Below are 12,874 nucleotides of genomic sequence, written 5' to 3' on the forward strand. Positions count from 1 at the left end.
AAAATGTCAATTTCAGAAATATATTCATCAATAAACTTGCTGTCTGAGTACACTTTTGATTTTTTATATATTTTAGAACCTATAGTGAAACTTAGTTTAAAATACTTTCTTAGTCCTTTTTTACCTTTCATAAGTCATGTTTACTGACTGGTGAGACTTCTTTATGTTTTGGATTCTGTCTGTTCTTATTTATCCTATAAATTTGTCATATTTTGAATGTTTTGTCTTATGTCTTTTGAGATTATATTTTTTATACATGGTTATTACTTCAGAGCCAACTAAACATAGTTTATCTTTATATTCTATTAAAAAATGATTGTCCATTTCTGTTAATTCTTTTTTTTACCCAAAGTCTCCCTTTCTTACTTTGTTGGGTGCACACTGGCAAAGAAGGACACTTGTGGCTTGGTCATACGTGAAGTGTTACTTGTTTTCATGCAAGTACAGCTGTTAAGTACAGTAAGTAAAAAATGCAAGCAAAGATGCAGCCCAATTACTAGTTGCAAAATGCACTAAAAAATGGTAAAAATATGCAATAAATATATTTGATAGTATAAACCAGAGCTATGATGCTCAATGCGTATAAATAAATATATGAAAATATGCACTATTTGCTGCTATATGTATTTACATTTATTTCAACAGCTTATCGTAATTAATTGAATTACAATTTCGTATGGGATGTTTTGATTAATACAATATTTTTTCAAAGATCATTGTAAAACTTGATTGAATTGAAACTTATTGAAGGGATATTGCTGCTTGCCAAGGTGAGAGAGAGATCCTTTGAAGAGTCTCTTTTCTCTTGAGGTACATGGCTTAGTTAAAAGTGACTGATCTGGAAATTTTAACTTGCTTTTGTTTTTTTTTTTTGACCACATTGTGCAATATTAGTTTCATATGTTGTGGTCAGCCTTGAATCCCCCCACACACACTTGAAATGTTCTTTTCACAAATAACACAAAAAAAGCAGATTTGAATTTTGAATGGAAGCTCTTTTGCCTCTTGGTACCTTTTTTATAGCAAAACATAAACTGTTATGTACATTCTAAAAGTACATACTTGAATGATTGTTATTCATTCAAAATATAATTAAATTCAAAAATAGCAAAAGCTTAAATTTCCAATCACCTTTGATAGATCTGCAATTGTTATGGTTTGAATAATAAGAGATTGGCTAACTTTAAGGTGATTGGTTTATTAAAAAATTAAGGGGATGAATAAGTGGTAATTACGATGGAAACGAGATTAAAATATGTGCAAGGAAGTAGAAGTGCACTAACTCCGTCCTTGGCTGTCGTGAATTTGATTAGAGTTGAAATTCTAAATAGTGAATAAGCCAATAGTCGTAACAGTGGACTTTCGTTAAAACGTCTTCAGTTGGCAAGTTAAGTGAAAGGGAATGCGTACTGTATTTAAGAAGAATTGTGTAAACCCGTGATGCACAAAGTGCATCACGGGTTTACACAATTACACCAATTTGAGATTCCCGCTTGTGGGAATCTCAAATTGGTGAGATTCCAAACCGGAGAAAGATTGAAGGGGAGTTTCGCATTTAAAATGTTTAGATGGGAGTGGTGACGGAACCATTCTATAATGAGGGCTTCGTATTGCAAGATTTTGTAATTGTTTTTTAATTTTAATATGGTGATAGCCGAATCAGCTGGGGGGGGGGGTATGGTTGTTGGAGCGTATGTGTAAAGTAAGTTCAGTGCCGGATTGTCCTGTTCTGAAGCTATTGTAGTGATAATAAGCTCTTGTATTAGATGACTGGGTTGAACCGAATTTGGTTGTAGTACTGCCAATGTAACAGGCGTTACAATTTTGTTGACATTTAATCAAGTAAATAATATTATTCGTTTCGTTCAAACAAAACTTGAACATCATCCAGACAAATGGCGTATTTTACATCAAACTAACTCCGTAATTAATTCAGAACTCCCCCTTCAATCCAATATAACCAAACAACAGCTCAACAATATACATAAATGAAGTAATACCTCTGACATTATTATCCAAAAAGCAGACAAAGGAGAAGCAATAGTAATTTTAGATAAAGCTACTTACATAGAGAAAATGGAACAAATCCTCGCAGATCAAGACACTTATATAATTAATAATTCTTATAATATATCTAAACTAAAAAATAAGCTTGACATTATTCTTAGGAAACTTAGGGCTAACAAAGAAATTACACTACATACTTTACAGCAGATTGGTATACGAAATAATATTCTCCCCCATATGTTTGGAATCGCCAAACTACATAAACCAGGCCACCCTCTAAGACCGATAATCTCTTTCAGTAAATCCGCCTTCGCAAACTTATCTTCCTTTCTAGCTAAAATCATATACCCCCTTACCAGGTTTTCTAAATTTAAAATCAGTAACGCCAACCAAGCGTTTGAGAAAATTAATACTACAATAATCACTGACGATGACATTTTAGCATCCTTCAATGTTGTATCACTATACACCAATGTACATATTCCTTTTGCCTTACAAGCCCTACGTGAATACTTAACCACCAACAATACTCTTATCAACCGTACCTCCCTTTCTATAAACAATATTTTAGAACTCACCTCTTTACTATTAGACGCCAGACATTTTAGATTTCATAATCAGATTTTTCAACAAACATTCAGTTTACCAATGGGCTTAGGCATTTCCACTTCCCCCTGTCTGAAATTTACTTAGCTACAGTTGAAAATCAGAGCCTACAACCTTATCCTTCCGAGTTAAAGCTATACATGCGATATGCCGATGATATACTCATAATGGGAAATAAACTATAATTGATAACCTTTTCACAAAATTTAATTCAATTCACGACAGACTAAAATACACACTCGAAATAGAAACTAATAAACAAATTAACTTCCTCAATCTCACCATATACAAAACAGGTACTAAACTAGGAACTAAGATTTTTAGAAAACATACACATACAGGGAAATTCCTACACTTTACATCACACCACCCTCTTAACGTAAAAAAGTCTGTTCTCTATAACCAAATCCACAATGCCATTAAATACAGTACCTCACAAGAGGACTTATCCAAAGAGTTATAATACCTTACAAAAAAATTCATAGCCAGAAACTACCTACAACACTTAATTCAACACACTATTTCCATCGTAAGAAATAATATTAATAACCCTATAAAACGCATTACAAATAGCAAAACACACCCCTCGTTCTCCCTTGCCATAGTAATCTTGCAGGACAATTTTGGCAAATATTTGCAGGCACGGACATTACACTTATTTTTTCTACCTACAATAAACTTGGATCACTTTTCAATAAATATAAAGAAACACATAAATATCCAACAAATGAAATGAATAATATTATTTACTTAATTAAATGTCAACAAAATTGTAACGCCTGTTACATTGGCAGTACTACAACCAAATTCGGTTCAACCCAGTCATCTAATACAAGAGCTTAGCATTAGCATTAGTAGAGGCATTTGATGCAAGAAAGCAAGCTTATGCAGCATCAGCCAAAAAAAAAAACCCACTTCCACTTCACCCCTCTGTTCGTTCCAAATACCTGTCCAGCTGAGCCTTAAACTTATTTAGGCTATCAACCTCCACCACAAGGGATGGAAGTCTGTTCCACCAACCAACCACCCGCTGGCTAAAGGCAAATTTCCTCACGTCTATCCTACATCTGTCTTTCCTCAATTTGAATTTATGCCCTCTCAGGTGATTTTTCTGAGCTAGAGGAAGAATCCCATCAGCATTGAGCATGCTTAAACCATTCAAGGCTTTATACACCTCTATCAGATCACCTTGCTGGTGCCTAGTCTCCAGACACTGTAATTTGCAAAACTTAAGCCTTTCTTCGTAAGAGCACCCCTTTGTTCCATTCACTAATCTTGTTGCCCTTCTCTGTACTCGTTCCAGCAGGTCTACATCCTGCTTGAAATGAGGCCTCCAGACCTGTATACAGTACTCTAGGTGTGGCCTGACCATTGCCTTATACAATGGAATAATCACCTCCTTATCCCTACTGGAAAAATTCCTGTATATCATTGACAATACTCCATGAGCTACTCTTGCAGCCCGTCTGCACTGCTCAGAGAACTTCATAAGTGCCTGCACAACCACCCCCAAGTCCCTTTCATTCTCTACCACTGTCAGTGTAGTACCACAGAGTTGATACGTTGCTCTGGGGTTGCTGTTTCCCATGTGTAGTACTTTACATTTGTCAATGTTAAACTTCATTTGCCACCTCTCAGCCCATCTGCTCAACCTTTCCAGATCCTGTTGCAGCAGCATAGTGTCAGTAGTGTCCTTGACAACCCTGCCAACCTTTGTATCATCTGCAAACTTGGACATTAAGCTTGATATACCATCATCAATATCATTTATAAATACAGAAAACAATAATGGACCCAACACTGAGCCCTGAGGGACTCCACTAATAACATTAGTCCACGATGAGCAGTGTCCATTGATTAACATTCTCTGTCTTCTCCCCCTCAACCACCCCTTTATCCATAGCAGCAATTTGCCTCCAATGTCACACTGCTCCAATTTGTGTAGCACTCTTCCATGTGCAACAGTATCAAAAGCCTTTCTAAGATCCAAGTATATAATATCAAAGTTATTCCCTGCATCCAGTTCTTTTGTGACTGCATCATAATATCCAATCAAGTTGGTCAGGCAAGACTTCCCCTTAACAAAACCATGCTGTGTCTGAGCTATAACTGAAGTCTTGTCTAAATGATCCTGCAGTGCTTCTTTAACCAGTGCCTTGATTAATTTTCCTGGAACAGAAGTTAAGCTCACAGGTCTATAATTACTTGTGTCAGCCTTTGATCCTCCTTTGTGAATTGGGGTCACATTTGCACATTTCCAGTCTATGGGTACCTCCCCTGAGTCCAAGGAAGCTCTCATAATTATGGCTAAGGGTTTGCTTACTTCCTTTGATGCCTCCTTTAATATAACTGGATAGATCCCATCCACCCCGGGTGCCTTTCTTGTGTTTATCTTCAACAGTTTCTCCTCCACTTTACTCCCAGTTATTTCAAGATTCTGTAGCTTACTGCTAGAGTTGAATACACCTCTGGCATTCCCCTTGCTGAATAACTCCTCATGTGTGAATGTCGATGCAAAATATTCATTTAGTTTGTTAGCTACCTGAGCAGGATCATCAACAGTTGACCCATCAATATCAAGTGGACCAATCTGATTCCTCCCCTTCCTTCTAGAGTTAACATAAGTAAAGAACTCTTTGCTGTTTTTCTTTGCATCCCTTGCCACGGATTTCTCGTAATCTGCCTTTGCCTGCCTAACCTCCTTTGTAACTTGGTTGCATATCAACTTGTATCTATCATAGGCTTCTGTGTCATGTGTTAATTTGTAAGTATCCCATGCATTTTTCTTCTCTGTCATATGCCTCATTAGTTAATCTGACATCCATTTTGGCCTAAACCTTGAACAATATTTCTTAGTTGGTATGTAAAGCCTAGTAGCTTCTAAGATAAGTTCTTTGAATGCTTCCCATTTTGAATTTGCTGTTGGTAACATCATCAGTTGGTCCCACTGTATAGAATTTAAATACTGTCTCAGTCCATCGTAGTCGCCTTTACGGAAGCAATAACCCTTCCCTTTACCCCTAATGGTAGTTACCTCTTTGAGTAAATCCCACTTCAGCACACTGTGATCACTGCCACCTAGTGGTTCGTTTATCTGCAGATTCTTAATGCATGAAGAATCACTGCTGATAATCAAATCAAGAGTATTACTCCCTCTAGTTGCCTCCCGAACATGCTGATGTAGAAAACAATCATCCAATAAATCCACAAAAGCCCTGCTAGTGTGTGAGTAACCAGCCCCCCAAATTCCAGTCAATATCTGGGAAATTAAAATCTCCCATTATAAGACTCTCTGATTTACTGGCCCACTCTATTTCCCTGTACAGTTCCTTATTATACTCATCAGAGTCATTAGGCCTATAGCACACTCCTACTCTCAATTTTGATCTCCCAATGCTTATGTCACACCAAACTGACTCAACACTGCACTGTCCGGCGATGTCGACTGGCTTCACTTCCTTGGTTTTTATGTGTTTCTTAACTAATCGCATAACCCCTCCTCCCTTCCTATCCTGTCTATCCTTTCTGTAGACGTTGTACTCCCCAAATTGCAGTTCTGCATCCCTTATATCTGTGTGACACCACGTCTCTGATATCCCAACAATATCTGCCTTTGATGTTTTGAGCAATACCTCAAATTCATCAAATTTATTTACTAAACTCCTAGCATTGGTGTACACGCAAGTATACCTGCACCTGTTTCTATTCTTAGCTACCCTAACACAACCCATGTGTTTACTTGTACCGCAATGGCTCCCAGCAGTCTCTGAAATAACACACTATTTCCATCGTAAGAAATAATATTAATAACCCTATAAAACGCATTACAAATAGCAAAACACACCCCTCGTTCTCCCTTGCCATAGTAATCTTGCAGGACAATTTTGGCAAATATTTGCAGGCACGGACATTACACTTATTTTTTCTACCTACAATAAACTTGGATCACTTTTCAATAAATATAAAGAAACACATAAATATCCAACAAACGAAATGAATAATATTATTTACTTAATTAAATGTCAACAAAATTGTAACGCCTGTTACATTGGCAGTACTACAACCAAATTCGGTTCAACCCAGTCATCTAATACAAGAGCTTATTATCACTACAATAGCTTCAGAACAGGACAATCCAGCACTGAACTTACTTTACACGTACGCTCCAACAACCATATCCCCCTAGTTGATTCAGCTATCACCATATCAAAATTACAAAACAATTACAAAATCTTACAATACGAAACCCTCATTATAGAATGGTTCCGTCACCACTCCCATCTAAACATTTTAAATGCGAAACGCCCCTTCAATCTTTCTCCAGTTTGGAATCTCACCAATTTGAGATTCCCGCAAGCGGCAAAGTGCATCACAGGTTTACACAATTCTTCTTAAATGCAGTACGTGTTCCCTTTCACTTAACTTGCCAACTGAAGACGTTTTAATGAAAGTCCACCATTAACGACTATTGGTTTATTCACTATTTAGAATTTAAACTCTAATTAACTTCACGACAACCAAGGACGGAGTTAGTGTATTTCTACTTCCCTGCGCATATTTTAATCTCGTTTCCATCGTAATTACCACTTATTCATCCCCTTAATTTTTTAATAAATCAATCACCTTAAAGTTAGCCAATCTCTTATTATTCAAACCATTACAATTGCAGATCGATCAAAGGTGAGTACTGGAAATTTAAGCTTTTGCTATTTTTGAATTTAGTCCAATAAAACAGTACTTTAAGACATACTATAACTTCTAAATGTCATTCAAAATATGTACTTTCATCTAATGTCATTGATGAAATGAGAATTAAAGCAAAATTAAAACAAGCCTGTTGACATGTTTTCCTATGATATTGTGATGTTTTCAGTGATTAAAATCATGGTTTTTGAGTTTAATGTCTGGAAAAACTGATCAAATTAATGAAATATTCAGTGTCGCTAGTAATGTTCCTATTTTGTGTATTTATATATAGTAATGATTAATATGGCCACAAATTGCAAATGCATATTATTTAATGTTGTCTATTCATAAATAATTGATTTGGCACCAATGGGCTGTTTTATGAACATCCATCTATGTGTGTGGCCTAGGTACAATATTTAAACAGGCCAGAGCTTACCTGAGGTGGGTGCTGTGGTTGTCCACCTGTTTTATGAATATTTATTTGTTGGTGTGGCCTAGATACAATATTTAAGCAGGCCAGATTTTACCTGAGGGGAGGGTGCAGTGGTTGTCCACCTGATAACAGAGTTATCAGGTGCACAACCACTAGTAGTAGGCAAGCAAATTAGAATGTCTTGTCACTGGTAATATTTAACTTTCCAGATATAGAGAACATTTATCCAGCCAATCAAGGAATGTTCTGTAACTGTTTCAGCTGCCAAACACGAGTTCCAGTTGATATCTGGAAAGTTGAAATTTCTGGTATTGCAGTACACACTTTAGATAAAAAGCACTTCTCCAGTAGAGAAGTGTGTTGTACTTTTGTATGAAAGTATCTCCACAATATGAGAGTGATGTCTTTGTGACAAACCTTAGACAACAAGAGAACAAAATATTCTTGATCTGTTTATCAGCAGTAATTTATTTGCTATTAAGAATCTTAAAGTTAAGGAACCTTTATGTGGCATTGATCATAATATATTGTTGTGATTCACAGATATCACTCTATCAAGGATAAAGGGAACTGATTTTGTTTTTGCAAATGTGATTATGATGGGCTTGGACATCTTTTTTCACAACTGGATTCAGTAGACATTAAACTAATGTTGCTTAAAAGTGTAAATGTCAAATGTAAAACATTCAGAGAGGTAAGTCACAGATGCCAACAATCATTTTATACTATCTAAGCAATATTGTTCATTAGACTATGTCAGATGAAAACTGATGAGCTTAGTGGCAAAGAAGAAATGTGCATGGGATGATTATAAATTTTCACGGGATGCAGTCTTAACAGTAAGTATAAAATAGTCTATAATCATGTTACTTGGGATTTAGGCAACCTGAGGCAGATTGAGAAGTCTTTGGCTAAGAATAGAAAGAAAAGTAGCGAGGAATTATTTTGATATGTTAATACTTTCATTCCACTGGATATAAATGCTAGCTATTAATGATCCTGTACAGATTGCTAATAAACTTAAATAATTTGCATTTACATTCAAAAATGAAGTTTTTAGTGACAGGATTAGCAGGTCTTGCTATGATTAGCAAGGCCTGCTAATCATTTAACTCCCGATCATCAGATCGGGAGTTAAATGATTTTGTAATAATGGAAACGAAGGCAAAAGAGAAAATACTGTAGCTAGAACTGAACAGGGCACTTGGGGCTGATGAAATCCACGCAGTTATATTAAAAGAAGCTGCAGAAGTAGTTAAGCCATTTGCCATAATAACTAGAGCATCCTTAGATTCAGGAGAAGTTCCTACAGATGTGCATATTTATCTCATATTCACAAGTGTAGTTCAAAGAGTCCAGTTGGTGAAAACAGACCTATAGGTTTGATTCCTCTGCTAGGGAAATGGACAGTAATTAAACAAGTGCAAGAGCATCTTGATAGGAGTGGAACATAGGGCAATCATAGCATGGATTTTGTTAAAGGTAGATCATGGCCGACCAGACTGATTAACTCCTTATGAGGTCATCACAGAGGAACTGGATGCAAAGAATGATTTTTACATCATAAATTAGATTTCAGTAAAGCCTTTGATACTGTGCCATATGTATGATTGTTGTTTAAATTGGTGCAGTATGGCACAGAGGCAAATTACTACTTAGATAAAGGAATGGTTAATTAGGTAGTAGCAGTATAAATGGCCACTCCTCCTCATGGCCTATGATGAGTGTAGTACCACAAGGTTCAGTGTTGGGCCCCTTACTGTTTTTAATATTTATTAATGATATTAGATGTAAGTAGTTCTAGTTTGTTGTCTAAGTTTTATGATGATACAAAGGTGGGCACAGTAATCGTAGTATGCTACTTCTATAAGATATAGATAAATTAAGTAGATGGGCTGAAAGTGGCAAATGAGATTTAACATTGATAAATGCAGTTACTGAATTTGAGTAACAGTAATCCCAGAATAGCATGCCATTTGCATTGAGCATCAAAAATGCAATGGTATACGTGGATAATTGCACTTTTGATGGCAAATAATATGTTTAATGTAATTTTTGAACTAATTATCTGATCTAATCACAATCATGTGACCAGCACAATGAAAAAATTTAATACAAATATTATAAAACAAAGGAATCGCCAAAATACCAGTAAATAAAATTTAGCAGAAATTTGTGGTGAAGACATCCTCCATATCAAATTTTTTGCAAAAAAAAAACCCCTTGAACTGAGGACTGATAGAAATGAAAAGTAATTGTTTTTACCTTACTGCACATATTTCTCAACATAATATTTGCATGTATTTTAATGTACTTCACTTAATCTTATTATATATATTTTTAAAAAAATTTAAATAAAACATTTTATGGACCTTCTGTGATTTAAAAATATAAATGAATAGTAATTATGTACCTTGCAGTCTAATATGCAATCAGCATTTTTGAAATGTACGTTATTTCTTCCTGGATTTTAATTAAAATTGAAATAAAACACTTCATTGATCTTTTGTGCATTTCACTGATCTTCTGTGACTAAGTGAACAGTAATTCATTATTTACATATTTAACAAACATTATAGTATATTATAGATTAGGGCAAAAGCCTCAGGTTTGTATGTAGCTGTGAGCAAACTAGGTTTGCTATGAATTCAACACCGGGGTTCGAGCCCTTGAGGTACCAAATACAGAGGATGCGGAAAGGTCAGGGAATGACCGCCGCATATCGCTGGAGCAATATGGCTTTAGTTGCTAATGCTCCTAAAAACCAAATAACAACAATGAATTCAACAATCTCATTGTGGAAGTACCTTCATCTTGAATTGCCTGGGTACTACACTATCCACTTTAAATAAAAGGTACTGTGCCATTGGAAAAGTATATTGCAATTTATTTAAAATGCATGCTATTATGCTATTGCCCAAACCATGCATGCATATTTACCCACCAGTCTTCTTGGTGGGTAAGTAAGTAGCATTGTAAGTGAAGACATGACTCAGTGGCGAGAAATATCTACAATGTGTGAGATGCTAGATGATGTATGTTTCAAAATCATATAAATATTTAGGGGTAAAAAGCCTCGAGCTACAACAGTAATATAATATTATATTACAGGTTAGGGAAAAAACTTCCGGTTTGTATATAGCTGTGAACAAACTAGATTTTCAATGAATGCATCGATCTCAGCTTGGAGGCGACTTCTTTACAGGTTTCTTTGGTATTATGTTATACATTTTAAATAAAAAGCACTGCTCTAGCGAAGTATATTGCACTCTCGGTGTGAAGGTACCACCCCAATGAGATTGATGCATTTGTGACAAACCTAGTTTTCTCATAGCTGCATATAACCCTGAAGCTTTTGTCCCAAATATTTATGATCTTAATCTTATTAATAGCAAAGTGTTATTAACTATTTAAAATTCAACAGTTTGTTCAAAACAATACCATTTTAACATGTGCAGTGGTTAAACTGATAACTTATTTTCTGCACATCCTCATATTACCCTCATTACTACAGTTAACATGCTGTGACAGACAGAATTTTCAGCACTTCAGCAAATAATAATACTATGTAAATGCAAATTAATGAAACAAGTTGTCAAGGACATAAAAAATAAAAACTCTTGCTAGGAAAGACATGAATTTTGTAAATTGCAAACTAGGCAACTACAAGATCAGTTGTGATATATAAAGGCTTGAAATGGACTCTGATTACAGTCAGTGTAATTTGAATATTTTTGCTTCTTTGATTTTTCTTTTTTTATTTAGATATTTTATATATTTGTATTTGCTATTGTGCATTCCTTATTCACACTTAATGGGCAACATTTCTTTTTATTTTTTTACTTATAGCAACACCTGGATACAACGAGCCACCAGAACAGCTTGGGGAGAAACCACCACCCTACCCAGGAAACATGTATACACCCCCTGGAATTGCTTACAATGTGCCCCACGAAGGCCTCTACTACCCTACAAAGTGAGAACTGGCAGGTTTAATAGTATGAACATATTTTGTACTATCAGAAAATTTGAGATTGTAAATGATTTGCAAATTTAATTATTGGGCATCTGAACTGAGGGAACAAATTTGGCTTTAGACTGAGTGAGTGAGTGAGTGAGCGAGCTCTTAACACTGAAGCCAATCTGGGGATGCAACCAGTATTAATTTTGCAAGTTTGTATTGTAGCACTGCTTGCAGCAGGATGCACAAGATTGATACTTAGTGTTTCACTGCCTGTGATAATGTATGATAATGTGAAGTGATGTTTGCCTCTATTGTAACCTCCGGGAAACTTCTTTTGGCCGTGTGAGCAGTCATGCACACCGATGTCAGCACGATTCCTAAGTATAATGTGCTCCTGTTTGATTATAATTTTTAATGTTTTCCCTGAGATAGCCCTCTGAAAATATCAGATATTCTTTTATATTCGTAGGTTGTTCAATGATTTACTATGAATATTTTTAATCATAAATTGTGCAATAAATGTAAGTTAGCCTATGAAGTATAGCCAATTTTTTCTTTTTTGAAAGTTTATATTTGTAGTATGATAGTTTTGTACTCCAAACCCATTGATTTATACTCGTGTATAAAGTGTAGATATTACTCTTATCCAATGTTTTCTCGCTGTTAACATAACTGTTTGTGAGTATGAAATTGCTCTGTGCATGGTGTATGTGTGTGTGCGTGCGTGCACACGCATGTGTGTTATTGTGCATTTGTCAAATAAATAGAATTTTAGAAAGTTTTGTTTTTTATATTACGTACAGGTATCCAGAAATATTCATCTTATCAGGATACGTGGTTACCTTATGCTACCTCCATCTGGCTATTACTTAGGCATAATAAACAAATAAACTAAGTGGGTTTTAGTAGTTGTGCTACATAGAATTGTCTCACGACCATCTTCTTATTTTTAACTTTTATTTTTGTAAGTACACCAGTTTTGTATAGTTAGAATCACACTAATTATTTTTGTGTGATTTATTTGATATATTCTTTTATTATAAATTTTATATAGTTGTTTTGATAAATTGTTTTTGTTTTTGTAAAATTTTGTTTTAAATATACAGAGTAAGTATTTCTATATTTCTCTTATTGCAATATCTATAGGAGATAGATGAATAGATGTGTGTATGTAT

The 12,874-nt window shown here is 35.2% G+C and overlaps 1 protein-coding gene across 2 annotated transcripts in view; it reads left to right on the forward strand.

The window, feature by feature from the left end:
• The window catches only part of LOC150080878 (neuropilin and tolloid-like protein 2), a 168,787-nt gene extending 156,584 nt beyond the window's left edge, over positions 1-12,203 (forward strand). The window contains exon 5 of one of the 2 annotated variants that reach the window (XM_090381190.1): positions 11,585-12,203. In XM_090381190.1, coding sequence (XP_090237316.1) covers positions 11,585-11,715 — 131 coding nt within the window. In that variant the 3' untranslated portion in view covers positions 11,716-12,203. The remainder of the gene's footprint in view (positions 1-11,584) is intronic. The other variant, XM_090381189.1, reaches the window with a different exon arrangement.
• The last annotated feature ends 671 nt before the right edge of the window (positions 12,204-12,874 follow it).

The sequence above is a fragment of the Mastigoproctus giganteus genome, chromosome 9, assembly GCF_048544385.1.
Source record: "Mastigoproctus giganteus isolate SK-2022 chromosome 9, ASM4854438v1, whole genome shotgun sequence".
In the NCBI taxonomy this organism is placed as follows: domain Eukaryota; kingdom Metazoa; phylum Arthropoda; class Arachnida; order Uropygi; family Thelyphonidae; genus Mastigoproctus; species Mastigoproctus giganteus.